This window comes from Salvelinus fontinalis, unplaced genomic scaffold, assembly GCF_029448725.1.
Source record: "Salvelinus fontinalis isolate EN_2023a unplaced genomic scaffold, ASM2944872v1 scaffold_0157, whole genome shotgun sequence".
In the NCBI taxonomy this organism is placed as follows: Eukaryota; Metazoa; Chordata; class Actinopteri; order Salmoniformes; family Salmonidae; genus Salvelinus; species Salvelinus fontinalis.
In genome coordinates, this window is record NW_026600366.1 from 186,929 (window position 1) to 207,353 (window position 20,425).

The 20,425-nt window shown below is 45.8% G+C and overlaps 1 protein-coding gene across 1 annotated transcript in view; it reads left to right on the forward strand.

Moving 5' to 3' along the window:
• The window catches only part of LOC129843743 (plexin-B2-like), a 236,792-nt gene that overhangs the window by 165,461 nt on the left and 50,906 nt on the right, over window positions 1-20,425 (forward strand). The window contains exons 2-8 of the mRNA XM_055912322.1: window positions 9,378-9,883; window positions 10,193-10,357; window positions 10,564-10,818; window positions 11,043-11,240; window positions 11,437-11,616; window positions 19,348-19,482; window positions 19,613-19,713. Coding sequence (XP_055768297.1) covers window positions 9,380-9,883; window positions 10,193-10,357; window positions 10,564-10,818; window positions 11,043-11,240; window positions 11,437-11,616; window positions 19,348-19,482; window positions 19,613-19,713 — 1,538 coding nt within the window. The 5' untranslated portion in view covers window positions 9,378-9,379. The remainder of the gene's footprint in view (window positions 1-9,377; window positions 9,884-10,192; window positions 10,358-10,563; window positions 10,819-11,042; window positions 11,241-11,436; window positions 11,617-19,347; window positions 19,483-19,612; window positions 19,714-20,425) is intronic.

Below are 20,425 nucleotides of genomic sequence, written 5' to 3' on the forward strand. Positions count from 1 at the left end.
GCAGCTCAATCAGGTGTCAGAACACTGACCATTCAGTAGCAGCTCAATCAGGTGTCAGAACACTGACCATTCAGTAGCAGCTCAATCAGGTGTAAGAACACTGACTATTCAGTAGCAGCTCAATCAGGTGTCAGAACACTGACTATCCAGTAGCAGCTCAATCAGGTGTCAGAACACTGACTATCCAGTAGCAGCTCAATCAGGTGTCAGAACACTGACTATTCAGTAGCAGCTCAATCAGGTGTCAGAACACTGACTATTCAGTAGCAGCTCAATCAGGTGTCAGAACACTGACTATTCAGTAGCAGCTCAATCAGGTGTAAGAACACTGACTATTCAGTAGCAGCTCAATCAGGTGTCAGAACATTGACTATTCAGTAGCAGCTCAATCAGGTGTCAGAACACTGACTATTCAGTAGCAGCTCAATCAGGTGTCAGAACACTGACTATTCAGTAGCAGCTCAATCAGGTGTCAGAACACTGACTATTCAGTAGCAGCTCAATCAGGTGTCAGAACACTGACTATTCAGTAGCAGCTCAATCAGGTGTCAGAACACTGACTATTCAGTAGCAGCTCAATCAGGTGTCAGAACACTGACTATTCAGTAGCAGCTCAATCAGGTGTCAGAACACTGACTATTCAGTAGCAGCTCAATCAGGTGTCAGAACATTGACTATTCAGTAGCAGCTCAATCAGGTGTCAGAACACTGACCATTCAGTAGCAGCTCAATCAGGTGTAAGAACACTGACCATTCAGTAGCAGCTCAATCAGGTGTCAGAACACTGACTATCCAGTAGCAGCTCAATCAGGTATCAGAACACTGACTATTCAGTAGCAGCTCAATCAGGTGTCAGAACACTGACTATTCAGTAGCAGCTCAATCAGGTGTCAGAACACTGACTATTCAGTAGCAGCTCAATCAGGTGTCAGAACACTGACTATTCAGTAGCAGCTCAATCAGGTGTCAGAACACTGACTATTCAGTAGCAGCTCAATCAGGTGTCAGAACACTGACTATTCAGTAGCAGCTCAATCAGGTGTCAGAACACTGACTATTCAGTAGCAGCTCAATCAGGTGTCAGAACACTGACTATTCAGTAGCAGCTCAATCAGGTGTCAGAACACTGACTATTCAGTAGCAGCTCAATCAGGTGTCAGAACACTGACTATTCAGTAGCAGCTCAATCAGGTGTCAGAACACTGACTATTCAGTAGCAGCTCAATCAGGTGTCAGAACACTGACTATTCAGTAGCAGCTCAATCAGGTGTCAGAACACTGACTATTCAGTAGCAGCTCAATCAGGTGTCAGAACATTGACTATTCAGTAGCAGCTCAATCAGGTGTCAGAACACTGACTATTCAGTAGCAGCTCAATCAGGTGTCAGAACACTGACTATTCAGTAGCAGCTCAATCAGGTGTCAGAACACTGACTATTCAGTAGCAGCTCAATCAGGTGTCAGAACACTGACTATTCAGTAGCAGCTCAATCAGGTGTCAGAACACTGACTATTCAGTAGCAGCTCAATCAGGTGTCAGAACACTGACTATTCAGTAGCAGCTCAATCAGGTGTCAGAACATTGACTATTCAGTAGCAGCTCAATCAGGTGTCAGAACACTGACCATTCAGTAGCAGCTCAATCAGGTGTAAGAACACTGACTATTCAGTAGCAGCTCAATCAGGTGTCAGAACACTGACTATCCAGTAGCAGCTCAATCAGGTGTCAGAACACTGACTATTCAGTAGCAGCTCAATCAGGTGTCAGAACACTGACTATTCAGTAGCAGCTCAATCAGGTGTCAGAACACTGACTATTCAGTAGCAGCTCAATCAGGTGTCAGAACACTGACTATTCAGTAGCAGCTCAATCAGGTGTCAGAACACTGACTATTCAGTAGCAGCTCAATCAGGTGTCAGAACACTGACTATTCAGTAGCAGCTCAATCAGGTGTCAGAACACTGACTATTCAGTAGCAGCTCAATCAGGTGTCAGAACACTGACTATTCAGTAGCAGCTCAATCAGGTGTCAGAACACTGACTATTCAGTAGCAGCTCAATCAGGTGTCAGAACACTGACTATTCAGTAGCAGCTCAATCAGGTGTCAGAACACTGACTATTCAGTAGCAGCTCAATCAGGTGTCAGAACACTGACTATTCAGTAGCAGCTCAATCAGGTGTCAGAACACTGACTATTCAGTAGCAGCTCAATCAGGTGTCAGAACACTGACTATTCAGTAGCAGCTCAATCAGGTGTCAGAACACTGACTATCCAGTAGCAGCTCAATCAGGTGTCAGAACACTGACTATTCAGTAGCAGCTCAATCAGGTGTCAGAACACTGACTATTCAGTAGCAGCTCAATCAGGTGTCAGAACACTGACCATTCAGTAGCAGCTCAATCAGGTGTCAGAACACTGACTATTCAGTAGCAGCTCAATCAGGTGTCAGAACACTGACTATCCAGTAGCAGCTCAATCAGGTGTCAGAACACTGACTATTCAGTAGCAGCTCAATCAGGTGTCAGTACACTGACTATTCAGTAGCAGCTCAATCAGGTGTCAGAACACTGACTATTCAGTAGCAGCTCAATCAGGTGTCAGAACACTGACTATTCAGTAGCAGCTCAATCAGGTGTCAGAACACTGACTATTCAGTAGCAGCTCAATCAGGTGTCAGAACACTGACTATTCAGTAGCAGCTCAATCAGGTGTCAGAACACTGACTATTCAGTAGCAGCTCAATCAGGTGTCAGAACACTGACTATTCAGTAGCAGCTCAATCAGGTGTCAGAACACTGACTATTCAGTAGCAGCTCAATCAGGTGTCAGAACACTGACTATTCAGTAGCAGCTCAATCAGGTGTCAGAACACTGACCATTCAGTAGCAGCTCAATCAGGTGTCAGAACACTGACCATTCAGTAGCAGCTCAATCAGGTGTAAGAACACTGACCATTCAGTAGCAGCTCAATCAGGTGTCAGAACACTGACTATCCAGTAGCAGCTCAATCAGGTGTCAGAACACTGACTATCCAGTAGCAGCTCAATCAGGTGTCAGAACACTGACTATTCAGTAGCAGCTCAATCAGGTGTCAGAACACTGACTATTCAGTAGCAGCTCAATCAGGTGTCAGAACACTGACTATTCAGTAGCAGCTCAATCAGGTGTCAGAACACTGACTATTCAGTAGCAGCTCAATCAGGTGTCAGAACACTGACTATTCAGTAGCAGCTCAATCAGGTGTCAGAACACTGACTATTCAGTAGCAGCTCAATCAGGTGTCAGAACACTGACTATTCAGTAGCAGCTCAATCAGGTGTCAGAACACTGACTATTCAGTAGCAGCTCAATCAGGTGTCAGAACACTGACTATTCAGTAGCAGCTCAATCAGGTGTCAGAACACTGACTATTCAGTAGCAGCTCAATCAGGTGTCAGAACACTGACTATTCAGTAGCAGCTCAATCAGGTGTCAGAACACTGACTATTCAGTAGCAGCTCAATCAGGTGTCAGAACACTGACTATTCAGTAGCAGCTCACTTTGTTGAAGCTAACCATCCCATCTCCTCCCTCAAATACACAGGCACTGAGCATGTTGCTCTACCAAGGAGAGGAGGTAACATGGAGATCCTGCTACTACAGAGGGAGGCTTCCTGGATATCCTCTCTAAATACATTGACCCCTAGTGGTCTGAATATTGACTTTGATCTCAGGCCCTTCTTATGAACAAATCTTTATTTCATGAACAAGTCTTATAAATTTATAATCTTTCTACAGCTTATTAGCGTACACCACATATGCATAACAATTATGTGAAATTGAGTTAAACAATAAGGTATGTTGATGCTAATATGATGTACAATATTGAATTATGTTTCTATATGATAACAACCGCGTAATATATGTAATATGCCATTAACTTTTTTTTAAATTATTTTTTAAAATATATATGTAGATAGTTTCACCCCTCACTATTGTCATTGTTTGCACCAATTGCACTGTTTGTCTACATAACCTGGTTCAAGTATTCATGACATTACCTTGAGGAAGGCACGGTGATGCCGAAACGTTGGTAAATACCCATTATATTGCTGGGAGTTTAAATATGGAGTGTGCAACTTTCTTTACTTTGATCGTTTATTTGCAGTTAGTCAGCACCTCCACACAGACACATTTGTCTGGGTGTGCGCCAGCTCATATTTTTTAACACACACACACTATGTTGAAGACACACACACACACACTGTGTGAGCACGCAGACACACACACAGAAACTGACAGGCCGAATCTCTGAAACCCACAACCCCAATCTCCCCAACCCCCAGTCAGTCAGACGGTCACATTGTGATATGAGAAACCACATCACATGGTTTATGACTTATATTATGACTAAATATTTCTGCTGTGTGTGTTCTTCTGGAGTTGTGGGCTAAGCAGCCGAGAGAGAAGGTTTTGTCCAGAGTTGTGAAAGAGGAATCAAATGGTCAGCCTTGTGCTGATGAATGAACACAAACCCTGATGAGTAACAGTCGTCACGCAGCAAAGCGCCTCACAACACTCTGAGTGCTGACAATAACAACTAATGCAGCCCCATCAGGTGACACAATGCTGTGCAGGCATCTTAGGAGACATCTCCCCATAGTACTGATGACATGGGGGGCGGGGAGGGGACGCAGGGAGGTGTGTGTGTGGTGCAGGGAGTTTATGGGACACTGGGAGAGCTGCCACGGTGGTTTCTAGCTCTACTATTTCATCATAACAAAGACCCAGTGAGAGCTGCCCCTGTGGTGTCTAGCTCTACTATTTTATCATAACAAAGACCCAGTGAGAGCTGCCACTGTGGTGTCTACCTCTACCATTTTATCATAACAAAGACCCAGTGAGAGCTGCCACTGTGGTGTCTAGCTCTACCATTTTATCATAACAAAGACCCAGTGAGAGCTGCCACTGTGGTGTCTAGCTCTACTATTTCATCATAACAAAGACCCAGTGAGAGCTGCCACTGTGGTGTCTAGCTCTACTCTTTCATCATAACAAAGACCCAGTGAGAGCTGCCACTGTGGTGTCTAGCTCTACTATTTCATCATAACAAAGACCCAGTGAGAGCTGCCACTGTGGTGTCTAGCTCTACTCTTTCATCATAACAAAGACCCAGTGAGAGCTGCCACTGTGGTGTCTAGCTCTACTATTTCATCATAACAAAGACCCAGTGAGAGCTGCCACTGTGGTGTCTAGCTCTACTATTTCATCATAACAAAGACCCAGTGAGAGCTGCCACTGTGGTGTCTAGCTCTACTCTTTCATCATAACAAAGACCCAGTGAGAGCTGCCACTGTGGTGTCTAGCTCTACTCTTTCATCATAACAAAGACCCAGTGAGAGCTGCCACTGTGGTGTCTAGCTCTACTCTTTCATCATAACAAAGACCCAGTGAGAGCTGCCACTGTGGTGTCTAGCTCTACTATTTCCCTCATAATGGTTTCTCAGAGAGCTTACTTTACTTGGGCTTTTGTGAGGAGACTGGAGGGCAGAGCCGGAGTCCCAGTTTGTGTTGATTCTCACTCTGCCCCTCTGTTCTGCACTCATTAAACGTTGTTATGCACGGATTCATACTGTAGACCATCATCATCATCATCATTGTGGTGGTCTGAGCTCTAACACCATGTATGGAGCTTTTAGGACTGTTTGTTTTCTTCAAAAGCTTTCAAGACTGAGTCAGAGCTGTTACGCTGTGTGTCTGTTTGATTGATAGCTCCACGTAGAAGTTGCCCTTTGTCACAGGTCTACAATCAGCTTACTTACATAGCTTCCTTAACTTCCATTAGAAGGAAAAATACCAACTGACCTTAAGTCAGTGTGTAAATGTAACTTCATTCTACTCATGGGCTTAAGTGTCCTGACAAGCCCCAGAACTCACTGAGATATTATCACGTTGTTCCCACAGAGGTATTTCAGGAACGGACTGAAGTAATATCTGGGTTGCCTTGGGTAAGAACACACTGTCTTACTAATACAAAATAGAAGAGAGGAGAACAGGACAGTAGGACAGGAAACAGTGGAACCAGATAGAACAGGACAGAAGACAGTGGAATAGGACAGAAGACAGTGGAATAGGACAGAAGACAGTAGAATAGGACAGTAGAATAGGACAGGAGACAGTAGAATAGGACAGGAGACAGTGGAATAGGACAGAAGACAGTGGAATAGGACAGAAGACAGTGGAATAGGACAGAAGACAGTGGAATAGGACAGAAGACAGTAGAATAGGACAGAAGACAGTAGAATAGGACAGAAGACAGTGGAATAGGACAGAAGACAGTAGAATAGGACAGAAGACAGTAGAATAGGACAGAAGACAGTAGAATAGGACAGAAGACAGTAGAATAGGACAGAAGACAGTAGAATAGGACAGAAGACAGTAGAATAGGACAGAAGACAGTAGAATAGGACAGAAGACAGTAGAATAGGACAGAAGACAGTAGAATAGGACAGAAGACAGTAGAATAGGACAGAAGACAGTAGAATAGGACAGAAGAGTAGAACAGAACATTGTGTTTCTCTGTTGGGCTGTTCCTGTTGGGCTGTTCCTGTTGGGCTGTTCCTGTTGGGCTGTTCCTGTTGGGCTGTTCCTGTTGGGCTGGTACTGTTGGGCTGGTACTGTTGGGCTGGTATTGTTGGGCTGTTCCTGTTGGCTGGTACTGTTGGGCTGTTCCTGTTGAGCTGTTCCTGTTGGGCTGTTCCTGTTGGGCTGGTACTGTTGGGCTGGTACTGTTGAGCTGGTACTGTTGAGCTGGTACTGTTGGGCTGGTACTGTTGGGCTGGTACTGTTGGGCTGGTACTGTTGGGCTGGTACTGTTGGGCTGGTACTGTTGGGCTGTTCCTGTTGGGCTGTTCCTGTTGAGCTGGTACTGTTGGGCTGGTACTGTTGGGCTGGTACTGTTGGGCTGGTACTGTTGAGCTGGTACTGTTGAGCTGGTACTGTTGGGCTGGTACTGTTGGGCTGGTACTGTTGGGCTGGTACTGTTGGGCTGTTACTGTTGGGCTGGTACTGTTGGGCTGGTACTGTTGGGCTGTTACTGTTGGGCTGTTACTGTTGGGCTGTTCCTGTTGGGCTGGTACTGTTGGGCTGTTCCTGGCAGAACATCAGGTGTGTAGAAGCCTTCTACCTAATCCCCTGAGAGAGAACTTAAGGCAGGCAGTGTTGGTATGTTGTAAATGTATTCATGGCTGGTTTGCATCAGTGCCTGGGGAGGAGCCATTAAATCAAATGTTATTGGTCACATACAAATGGTTAGCAGATGTTAATGTGAATGTCGCGAAATGCTTGTGCTTCTAGTTCCGACCATGCAGTAATATCTAACAAGTAATCTAACCTAACAATTTCACAACAACTACCTTATACACACAATTGTAAAGGGATGAATACGAATATGTACATAAAAATATATGGATGGCCGAACGGCATAGGCAAGATGCAGTAGATGGTATAGAGTACAGTATATACATATGAGATGAGTAATGTAGGGTGTGTAAACATTATATAAAGTAGCATTGGACCAATAAGCACTGTATTATCCCCCCCCCCCCCCCCCCCCCCCCCCCCCATTATTCCAGCAGCCTTCCTGCTGAATGGTAAATCATCTGGAAGTATGGAGCAAAGAATCAATTACTGACTGGTCCCAGATCTGTCTTAGCCTGGTCCCAGATCTGTCTTAGCCTGGTCCCAGATCTGTCTTAGCCTGGTCCCAGATCTGTCTTAGCCTGGTCCCAGTTACTGACTGTTCTCATCTCTTCTAATGAAGGAGATGAATTGGTTTATGAACCGGGTTAAATGTCAAAGTGCTCTAAGTGCTAATAGAGGAGCTACAGAGATCATGGTGGTGTTGTGGTCTGATTTTAACGCTTCATTTAACATGTTTCTACTGAGGATGTTGCTTTGTTCACTGGGTCAGAAGGAATGTGTCGGAAAGGGTTCCCTTTGGGTCACATCCAAAGCTTTTGGTTCGGTCTCACAACAACCCACCCAAAAGTTTTGGAAAAAAGTTTGTGAATCGTTGTGAGTTTTTGCAAAGAGGAGTTTCTCTGCCCCCATGCTGAGGGCGTACTCGTAATGCAACAGGACACCTTTGTTACCTTGGCCCTGAGCCACTCCTCTCAACCTCTCTTTGAATCCCTTTGATTCAAGGAGAGTTTGACTACCGAAAACCTGTAGGCAGGGATGAAAGGATGAGGGGAGGAGAGAAGAGGAGTTTGACTACTGAACCTGTAGGCAGGGATGAAAGGATGAGAGGAGGAGAGAAGAGGAGTTTGACTACTGAACCTGTAGGCAGGGATGAAAGGATGAGGGGAGGAGAGAAGAGGAGTTTGACTACTGAACCTGTAGGCAGGGATGAAAGGATGAGGGAAGGAGAGAAGAGGAGTTTGACTACTGAACCTGTAGGCAGGGATGAAAGGATGAGGGAAGGAGAGAAGAGGAGTTTGACTACTGAACCTGTAGGCAGGGATGAAAGGATGAGGGGAGGAGAGAAGAGGAGTTTGACTACTGAACCTGTAGGCAGGGATGAAAGGATGAGGGAAGGAGAGAAGAGGAGTTTGACTACTGAACCTGTAGGCAGGGATGAAAGGATGAGGGGAGGAGAGAAGAGGAGTTTGACTACTGAACCTGTAGGCAGAGATGAAAGGATGAGAGGAGGAGAGAAGAGGAGTTTGACTACTGAACCTGTAGGCAGGGATGAAAGGATGAGGGGAGGAGAGAAGAGGAGTTTGCCTACTGAACCTGTAGGCAGGGATGAAAGGATGAGGGGAGGAGAGAAGAGGAGTTTGCCAGCAAAGCGAATGCTGCATACGCTGCTTTCTTTTGGGGAAAAAAACATTTTATCGGCCGTGTCAAATTCACTGATCCACATCTCAACATCTGAGGGGAGTTAGGGGAGCGAGTGAATTGATTTTCCCTCCTTTATATTTAGTGGGAAGGATGAAGATGAATAATAATGAAAGTGGAAGGTAGGAATGCTGAAGTAGAACTGAATAACTTACTGCTGAATAAATAATAATTCAGAAGATGTTATTAAACATTGTAAACCTTAATGTCTTCATGTTTATTTCATGTCTTGTTATTATCTGTTGAAACGTCCCCTCAGGCCTGTCTGTGATTACTAAGTTACAAAGCCACAGAAAGACTAATAGAATGGAATGATTTAAGATTAGGAACTAATTATATATTTTCCCCTTATCTGTATCTTTCTATCTCTCTCTTCTCCCCCTCACTCCTTCCTTCCTCTTCTTCTTTCTCCCTCCTACCTCTCTCTTTCTTTCTCTACCAAGTTACAAAGAGACAAAGAGTAACATAATTATTTTTCCCTTCCTCTCCACCAGAGATGGCGTGGCGGTGGGTCCTGGCTGCCATCTTGGCGACCTCGTCTCTCTCCCTCCTCGGCTCCGCCTACAACGAGTTCACCTCTGACACCCTCATCAACAACGTAGTCCAGGACCCAATCACCAGCCGGCTGTATGTGGGCACGGTCAACGCCCTCTACCAACTGGACCAATCACTGCACCCCGAGGCACACACCAGAACAGGACCCGAATTGGACAACCGGCAGTGTACCCCGCCCGTGACTTCCTGCGAGGAAGCAGTGGAGACAGACAACCATAACAAACTGCTCCTCATCCATCCATCCAAAGACACCTTGATAGTGTGTGGGAGTCTGTACAGAGGAATCTGTTCTCTAAGGAACCTGTCTAATGTAGAGCAGCTGCTGTACTTCAGCGATAGTAACGGAGAGAAGTCGTACGTGGCCAGTGCTGAGGAGAGTGTGTCAGTAGTAGGGGTCATGTCTTACTACTTCAGCAAGGACAAGGAGAACTTCACCGTCTTCCTGGTAGGTGGACTAACCGCTCCGTGATATATCACAGTAATAATAATCTCATTTAGCAGACACTTTTATTCAAAGCGACTTGTATAAATGTTTTACGTATTGGGTGGTCCCAGGAATCGAACCCACTATCCTGGGTTTGCAATCGCAATGCTGATGTTGTATTGGGATTTAAAATTGTAAAGGTACTAGATAAGTGAATTTCCCATGTTCTGTTCCCTCGGTGTGTAAAGGTTATGTCAGCCACGACTGCACCAAGCTGTTCCATGTTGTATTTACTTCCTGGTCACCATGGTAACTCTCTGTTCTCTTCAGGTGGCTAAGGGCTACGGCAGCCATGACAGCACCAAGCTGATCAGCACCCGTATCCTCCAGGTCCATCATGACTGGGTGTTGTTCGACAGCATCATCGAGGCCTCGGCCGTCCAGTCCAACCCCTTCACACTGCGCTACCTCCATGACTTCAGACACGTCTTCAAGGTGAGAGACGGAGAAACCCCTTTTACACACATAGCAGTGTCAAACATCCCCTCGGGGCCTGTCTGTGATTACAACGTTACAAAGAGACTGAAAGACAAATACTGATTCATGGAACTCATTCTGTTCTATCTCACTCTTTTTCTCTCCTTTTTTCCCCACTTTCTCTATTTCCCCCTCTCTCTTTTTTTATGTGTCTCGTCTTCCAGGACGAGGGCTTTGTCTACTTCCTGTTCTCCAGAACCCTGGGCGCCCAGGATTCAGGAACCAAGAACTTCACCTTTATCTCCAGGATGTGTGAGAACGACCACAACTACTACTCGTACACAGAGCTCCAGCTGAACTGCAGCGCGGGGAACAAGTACAACAAGGTCCAGGCAGCCTACGTGGCCCTCCCAGGAGAAGCCCTGGCCAGGAATATGAGCTCCTCTGGCCGGTACGGACCGGTTGGAGCCCAGGATAAGGTATGTATTTATTTTCCCCCTCTAACAATTTAAACTTAATCCACTAACCAGTTCAATTCTATACCCCAATTCAATTATATAACCCCCAGATAGTTGTTTGAATTAGATTGAATCCCACAAATGAGTTTGGACAGATAAAGCGGGCATTTCACCTTTACTTAAGCAGGCAAGTCTGGACCGTAAGAACAGTGAGTTAACAACAGTGACTTGTGTATTCCTGTCAGGTTGTGTTTGTGGTGTTCAGCTCGGACGACGACAGCTCCAGCTCGGCAGTGTGTATGTACCCACTGAGGGCCATCAACCAGAGACTGGTGGAGATCATAGGAGCCTGCTACAGCACCAAGGGACAAATAAACAAGACGTCTGCCGTCTACTCCCCGTACTCCTCCAAGTCAGACGAGCTGTGTAAAATTGAAAATGAGGTTTGTAGCCTGACCAGCCCCTCCAGTCAAGGGTTTTGAACAATTGATGGTTTTGTAGTTTACCTTGACGTTATGGTCATTGCTCTTCTACAATGAAATGTACAAGAGGATGTAGATATAATGTAATAACTGCTACATTATCACTTCTACCTACTAGTGAGATAATGTATCTGACATTGATTCCTCCCCTCTTCAGATGGGCATGGTGACCAAACAAAAGTGTGGTGCTGAGTTCCTGCCCTCCCCGCTGGCCAGCAGGGCAGAGTTCGCCCTGGCAACCGACCCCGTTTTCACCAAGAAGGGCCTGATGACAGCTGTGGCCGTCGCTGTGGAAACGGAGCACACCGTTGCCTTCCTGGGGACCACTTTAGGAGAGGTACTAGCTAACAGTGATGGACTTTCCAAGTCTTTTCGTTGAGCTGGGTCTTTTGGCTCCCAAACAGATCTTTGTTCAGTAGTTCTTACAAATGGATAAAAAACCATGAAAAATATAAGGGGTTGCCTACCTTTATGTCAAATTGTGACACTAGTTCAATTAAATGGTTTACGTGACATTTTTCTTCCGCCTGCATGGACCACAATAAGGTTTTCAGAGACTACAGCTGACCCTAACTCCAGATAATGGTTGAGTTACCATCTTCAGAGAATGTTTCTGTGACTGAAATCCAGATAATGGTTGAGTTACCATCTTCAGAGAATGTTTCTCTAACTGAACTCCAGATAATGGTTGAGTTACCATCTTCAGAGAATGTTTCTCTAACTGAACTCCAGATAATGGTTGAGTTACCATCTTCAGAGAATGTTTCTCTAACTGAACTCCAGATAATGGTTGAGGAGTTACCATCTTCAGAGAATGTTTCTCTAACTGAACTCCAGATAATGGTTGAGTTACCATCTTCAGAGAATGTTTCTCTAACTGAACTCTAGATAATGGTTGAGTTACCATCTTCAGAGAATGTTTCTCTGACTGAACTCCAGATAATGGTTGAGTTACCATCTTCAGAGAATGTTTCTGTGACTGAAATCCAGATAATGGTTGAGTTACCATCTTCAGAGAATGTTTCTCTAACTGAACTCCAGATAATGGTTGAGTTACCATCTTCAGAGAATGTTTCTCTAACTGAACTCCAGATAATGGTTGAGTTACCATCTTCAGAGAATGTTTCTCTAACTGAACTCCAGATAATGGTTGAGTTACCATCTTCAGAGAATGTTTCTCTGACTGAACTCCAGATAATGGTTGTCTGGAGCTCAAACCTCAGCAGTCGCAGGGAGCCAATCAGGGAGACAAATGGAACAGCTCTTTCACAGATGAGATTCAGTTCTCGACGTTCCCCCAAAAAGAGCCGTTGGTTCGCGGACGACCTGTCACTGCTAGCTACCACCTTACTGTTGACCTGTCACTGCTAGCTACAACCTTACTGTTGACCTGTCACTGCTAGCTACAACCTTACTGTTGACCTGTCACTACTAGCTAACACCGTACTGTTGACCTGTCACTGCTAGCTACAACCTTACTGTTGACCTGTCACTGCTAGCTACAACCTTACTGTTGACCTGTCACTGCTAGCTACAACCTTACTGTTGACCTGTCACTACTAGCTACCACCTTACTGTTGACCTGTCACTACTAGCCACCACCTTACTGTTGACCTGTCACTACTAGCCACCACCTTACTGTTGACCTGTCACTACTAGCCACCACCTTACTGTTGACCTGTCACTGCTAGCTAACACCTTACTGTTGACCTGTCACTACTAGCTACAACCTTACTGTTGACCTGTCACTACTAGCTACCACCTTACTGTTGACCTGTCACTACTAGCCACCACCTTACTGTTGACCTGTCACTGCTAGCTACAACCTTACTGTTGACCTGTCACTACTAGCTACCACCTTACTGTTGACCTGTCACTACTAGCTACCACCTTACTGTTGACCTGTCACTACTAGCTACCACCTTACTGTTGACCTGTCACTACTAGCCACCACCTTACTGTTGACCTGTCACTACTAGCTACCACCTTACTGTTGACCTGTCACTGCTAGCTACAACCTTACTGTTGACCTGTCACTACTAGCTACCACCTTACTGTTGACCTGTCACTACTAGCCACCACCTTACTGTTGACCTGTCACTACTAGCTACAACCTTACTGTTGACCTGTCACTGCTAGCTACAACCTTACTGTTGACCTGTCACTACTAGCTACCACCTTACTGTTGACCTGTCACTACTAGCCACCACCTTACTGTTGACCTGTCACTACTAGCCACCACCTTACTGTTGACCTGTCACTACTAGCCACCACCTTACTGTTGACCTGTCACTGCTAGCTAACACCTTACTGTTGACCTGTCACTACTAGCTACAACCTTACTGTTGACCTGTCACTACTAGCTACCACCTTACTGTTGACCTGTCACTACTAGCCACCACCTTACTGTTGACCTGTCACTACTAGCTACCACCTTACGTTGACCTGTCACTACTAGCTACCACCTTACTGTTGACCTGTCACTTCTAGCTAACACCTTACTGTTGACCTGTCACTGCTAGCTACCACCTTACTGTTGACCTGTCACTGCTAGCTAACACCTTACTGTTGACCTGGCACTACTAGCTACCACCTTACTGTTGACCTGTCACTGCTAGCTACCACCTTACTGTTGACCTGTCACTACTAGCTACCACCTTACTGTTGACCTGTCACTACTAGCCACCACCTTCCTGTTGACCTGTCACTACTAGCCACCACCTTACTGTTGACCTGTCACTTCTAGCTAACACCTTACTGTTGACCTGTCACTGCTAGCTAACACCTTACTGTTGACCTGTCCCTGCTAGCTACCACCTTACTGTTGACCTGTCACTACTAGCTACCACCTTACTGTTGACCTGTCACTACTAGCCACCACCTTCCTGTTGACCTGTCACTACTAGCCACCACCTTACTAATGACCTGTCACTTCTAGCTAACACCTTACTGTTGACCTGTCACTACTAGCTAACACCTTACTGTTGACCTGTCACTACTAGCTACCACCTTACTGTTGACCTGGCACTGGTAGCTAACACCTTACTATTGACCTGTCACTGCTAGCTAACACCTTACTGTTGACCTGTCACTACTAGCTACCACCTTACTGTTGACCTGTCACTGCTAGCTAACACCTTACTGTTGACCTGTCACTACTAGCTACCACCTTACTGTTGACCTGTCACTTCTAGCTAACACCTTACTGTTGACCTGTCACTACTAGCTACAACCTTACAGTTGACCTGTCACTACTAGCTACCACCTTACTGTTGACCTGTCACTACTAGCTACCACCTTACTGTTGACCTGTCGCTACTAGCTAACACCTTACTGTTGACCTGTCACTACTAGCTAACACCTTACTGTTGATCTGTCACTACTAGCTAACACCTTACTGTTGACCTGTCACTACTAGCCACCACCTTACTGTTGACCTGTCACTACTAGCCACCACCTTACTGTTGACCTGTCACTACTAGCTAGCTACCACCTTACTGTTGACCTGTCACTACTAGCTAGCTACCACCTTACTGTTGACCTGTCACTACTAGCTAGCTACCACCTTACTGTTGACCTGTCACTACTAGCTAACACCTTACTGTTGACCTGTCACTACTAGCTAACACCTTACTGTTGACCTGTCACTACTAGTTACCACCTTACTGTTGACCTGTCACTACTAGTTACCACCTTACTGTTGACCTGTCACTACTAGCTACCACCTTACTGTTGACCTGTCACTACTAGCCACCACCTTACTGTTGACCTGTCACTACTAGCCACCACCTTACTGTTGACCTGTCACTACTAGCTAGCTACCACCTTACTGTTGACCTGTCACTACTAGCTAGCTACCACCTTACTGTTGACCTGTCACTACTAGCTAGCTACCACCTTACTGTTGACCTGTCACTACTAGCTAGCTACCACCTTACTGTTGACCTGTCACTACTAGCTAACACCTTACTGTTGACCTGTCACTACTAGCTAACACCTTACTGTTGACCTGTCACTACTAGTTACCACCTTACTGTTGACCTGTCACTACTAGTTACCACCTTACTGTTGACCTGTCACTACTAGCTACCACCTTACTGTTGACCTGTCACTACTAGTTACCACCTTACTGTTGACCTGTCACTACTAGTTACCACCTTACTGTTGACCTGTCACTACTAGCCACCACCTTACTGTTGACCCGTCACTACTAGTTACCACCTTACTGTTGACCTGTCACTACTAGTTACCACCTTACTGTTGACCTGTCACTGCTAGCTAACACCTTACTGTTGACCTGTCACTACTAGCTACCACCTTACTGTTGACCCGTCACTACTAGCTACCACCTTACTGTTGACCTGTCACTACTAGCTAACACCTTACTGTTGACCTGTCACTACTAGCTACCACCTTACTGTTGACCTGTCACTACTAGCTACCACCTTAATGTTGACCTGTCACTGCTAGCTACCACCTTACTGTTTACCTGTCACTACTAGCTACCACCTTACTGTTGACCTGTCACTACTAGCTACCACCTTAATGTTGACCTGTCACTGCTAGCTAACACCTTACTGTTGACCTGTCACTGCTAGCTACCACCTTACTGTTGACCTGTCACTACTAGCTACCACCTTACTGTTGACCTGTCACTACTAGCTACCACCTTACTGTTGACCTGTCACTACTAGCTACCACCTTACTGTTGACCTGTCACTACTAGCTACCACCTTACGTTGACCTGTCACTACTAGCTACCACCTTACTGTTGACCTGTCACTGCTAGCTACCACCTTACTGTTGACCTGTCACTACTAGCTACCACCTTACTGTTGACCTGTCACTACTAGCTACCACCTTACTGTTGACCTGTCACTGCTAGCTACCACCTTACTGTTGACCTGTCACTACTAGCTACCACCTTACTGTTGACCTGTCACTTCTAGCTACCACCTTACTGTTGACCTGTCACTACTAGCTACCACCTTACTGTTGACCTGTCACTACTAGCTAACACCTTACTGTTGACCTGTCACTTCTAGCTACCACCTTACTGTTGACCTGTCACTACTAGTTACCACCTTACTGTTGACCTGCCACTGCTAGTTACCACCCTACTATTGACCTGTCACTACTAGTTACCACCTTACTGTTGACCTGTCACTACTAGCTACCACCTTACTGTTGACCTGTCACTACTAGCTAACACCTTACTGTTGACCTGTCACTACTAGCTACCACCTTACTGTTGACCTGTCACTACTAGCTACCACCTTACTGTTGACCTGTCACTACTAGCTACCACCTTACTGTTGACCTGTCACTACTAGCTACCACCTTACTGTTGACCTGTCACTACTAGCTACCACCTTACTGTTGACCTGTCACTCCTAGCTACCACCTTACTGTTGACCTGTCACTTCTAGCTACCACCTTACTGTTGACCTGTCACTCCTAGCTAACACCTTACTGTTGACCTGTCACTACTAGCTACCACCTTACTGTTGACCTGTCACTACTAGCCACCACCTTACTGTTGACCTGTCACTACTAGCTACCACCTTACTGTTGACCTGTCACTCCTAGCTAACACCTTACTGTTGACCTGTCACTCCTAGCTAACACCTTACTGTTGACCTGTCACTCCTAGCTAACACCTTACTGTTGACCTGTCACTACTAGCTACCACCTTACTGTTGACCTGTCACTACTAGCTAGCCACCACCTTACTGTTGACCTGTCACTACTAGCTAGCTACCACCTTACTGTTGACCTGTCACTACTAGCTAGCTACCACCTTACTGTTGACCTGTCACTACTAGCTAGCTACCACCTTACTGTTGACCTGTCACTACTAGCTAGCTACCACCTTACTGTTGACCTGTCACTACTAGCTAACACCTTACTGTTGACCTGTCACTACTAGTTACCACCTTACTGTTGACCTGTCACTACTAGTTACCACCTTACTGTTGACCTGTCACTACTAGCTACCACCTTACTGTTGACCTGTCACTACTAGTTACCACCTTACTGTTGACCTGTCACTACTAGTTACCACCTTACTGTTGACCTGTCACTACTAGCCACCACCTTACTGTTGACCCGTCACTACTAGTTACCACCTTACTGTTGACCTGTCACTACTAGTTACCACCTTACTGTTGACCTGTCACTGCTAGCTAACACCTTACTGTTGACCTGTCACTACTAGCTACCACCTTACTGTTGACCCGTCACTACTAGCTACCACCTTACTGTTGACCTGTCACTACTAGCTAACACCTTACTGTTGACCTGTCACTACTAGCTACCACCTTACTGTTGACCTGTCACTACTAGCTACCACCTTAATGTTGACCTGTCACTGCTAGCTACCACCTTACTGTTGACCTGTCACTACTAGCTACCACCTTACTGTTGACCTGTCACTACTAGCTACCACCTTAATGTTGACCTGTCACTGCTAGCTAACACCTTACTGTTGACCTGTCACTGCTAGCTACCACCTTACTGTTGACCTGTCACTACTAGCTACCACCTTACTGTTGACCTGTCACTACTAGCTACCACCTTACTGTTGACCTGTCACTACTAGCTACCACCTTACTGTTGACCTGTCACTACTAGCTACCACCTTACGTTGACCTGTCACTACTAGCTACCACCTTACTGTTGACCTGTCACTGCTAGCTACCACCTTACTGTTGACCTGTCACTACTAGCTACCACCTTACTGTTGACCTGTCACTACTAGCTACCACCTTACTGTTGACCTGTCACTGCTAGCTACCACCTTACTGTTGACCTGTCACTGCTAGCTACCACCTTACTGTTGACCTGTCACTTCTAGCTACCACCTTACTGTTGACCTGTCACTACTAGCTACCACCTTACTGTTGACCTGTCACTACTAGCTAACACCTTACTGTTGACCTGTCACTTCTAGCTACCACCTTACCGTTGACCTGTCACTACTAGTTACCACCTTACTGTTGACCTGCCACTGCTAGTTACCACCCTACTATTGACCTGTCACTACTAGTTACCACCTTACTGTTGACCTGTCACTACTAGCTACCACCTTACTGTTGACCTGTCACTACTAGCTAACACCTTACTGTTGACCTGTCACTACTAGCTACCACCTTACTGTTGACCTGTCACTACTAGCTACCACCTTACTGTTGACCTGTCACTACTAGCTACCACCTTACTGTTGACCTGTCACTACTAGCTACCACCTTACTGTTGACCTGTCACTACTAGCTACCACCTTACTGTTGACCTGTCACTCCTAGCTACCACCTTACTGTTGACCTGTCACTTCTAGCTACCACCTTACTGTTGACCTGTCACTCCTAGCTAACACCTTACTGTTGACCTGTCACTACTAGCTACCACCTTACTATTGACCTGTCACTACTAGCCACCACCTTACTGTTGACCTGTCACTACTAGCTACCACCTTACTGTTGACCTGTCACTCCTAGCTAACACCTTACTGTTGACCTGTCACTCCTAGCTAACACCTTACTGTTGACCTGTCACTACTAGCTACCACCTTACTATGACCTGTCACTACTAGTTACCACCTTACTGTTGACCTGTCACTCCTAGCTAACACCTTACTGTTGACCTGTCACTACTAGCTACCACCTTACTATTGACCTGTCACTACTAGCTACCACCTTACTGTTGACCTGTCACTACTAGCTAACACCTTACTGTTGACCTGTCACTGCTAGCTACCACCTTACTGTTGACCTGTCACTACTAGCTACCACCTTACTGTTGACCTGTCACTACTAGCTACCACCTTACTGTTGACCTGTCACTACTAGCTACCACCTTACTGTTGACCTGTCACTACTAGTTACCACCTTACTGTTGACCTGTCACTACTAGTTACCACCTTACTGTTGACCTGTCACTACTAGCTACCACCTTACTATGACCTGTCACTACTAGCTCTGACTTGTATGTATTTTACTTAATAGTTGACTAACGTGTTCTGCATCGACCCGGCCGTCTTTTCTGTCTTCTTTCTGCTAATGTAACGTAGGTGTTGAAGCTGCACCTGTCGACCAGTCCAGAGGTGTACGGCCGCGCCCCTGGGGAGAACACCGGGGACAAGGTCAACAAGAACCTGCTGTTTGACACCAGCCTCACACACCTCTACATCACCACAGAGAAGAAGGTGAGCCGGGAACTTAACGTGGAACTTTATTCCAGAGCGTAGATTTTCATCAGTGTGAGGCATTCCATGCATTTTGGTTAGTACGATATCCAAGCAATGTTTGAATCAGCCGTTTTTGTTTTGCTCATAGATCAGCAAGGTGCCAGTGCAGGCGTGCCACCTGAAGACAGACTGCCAGTCCTGCGTGGCACAGAAAGACCCCTACTGTGGCTGGTGTGTGCTGCAGGGCAAGTGAGTACAGTACCAGTTATAGCCAATGTTCCCTCTAAGCTGCCTGCAGCTCCTCGGACTGCCGAGCAGAAGAAATACCAGCCCGCGCAGAGAAGCACGAGATTCAACTTCACTCAACTTTCTAGAGTTTTCCCCCTTAGTTAACACTATCAACGTTTTCCTTTACTTTTGGAATTGTGATTGAATCAACGCTTTCAATGCAACGTACCGAGGCAGAACGCACGGTGTAGGATTCTATTGCATGGACAGGCACGACTGAGCTCGATCACACAGACCGCTGCGCCTTAACCAATCAGAGCTGCATGTAGCCACGTGTGCACATTTGTTCATGTCCTTTGCTAGTTAGTGAGTTATTAGCCCAGTTATAGATCATTTGTGGTCAACGATGGGGGAGTGATTGCTTCCTACAAGAGCACACAACCTGTACATTTCTAGACATCTTTGAAAAGCCAAGCAGGTAAAGATATTTTTTATCTCTTAAAGTGGCAGTGTTGTATTTTGAGACAGGCTTGAATAAGCTACGTGGCCATTAGGCAGAGGGAAGCATCTGTAATACTCTGTAATAATGGTATGGGAATAATAATACATTATATTTAGAAAAGTGGTTTCTTGCATCAACACAACATTTCCAGTCACCTCCTTGTCTGAAGGACAAGTGGATAAACAGGTTCATGTCAAGCACTGCATGTTGTTTTCAAATGTCTCATGGAAT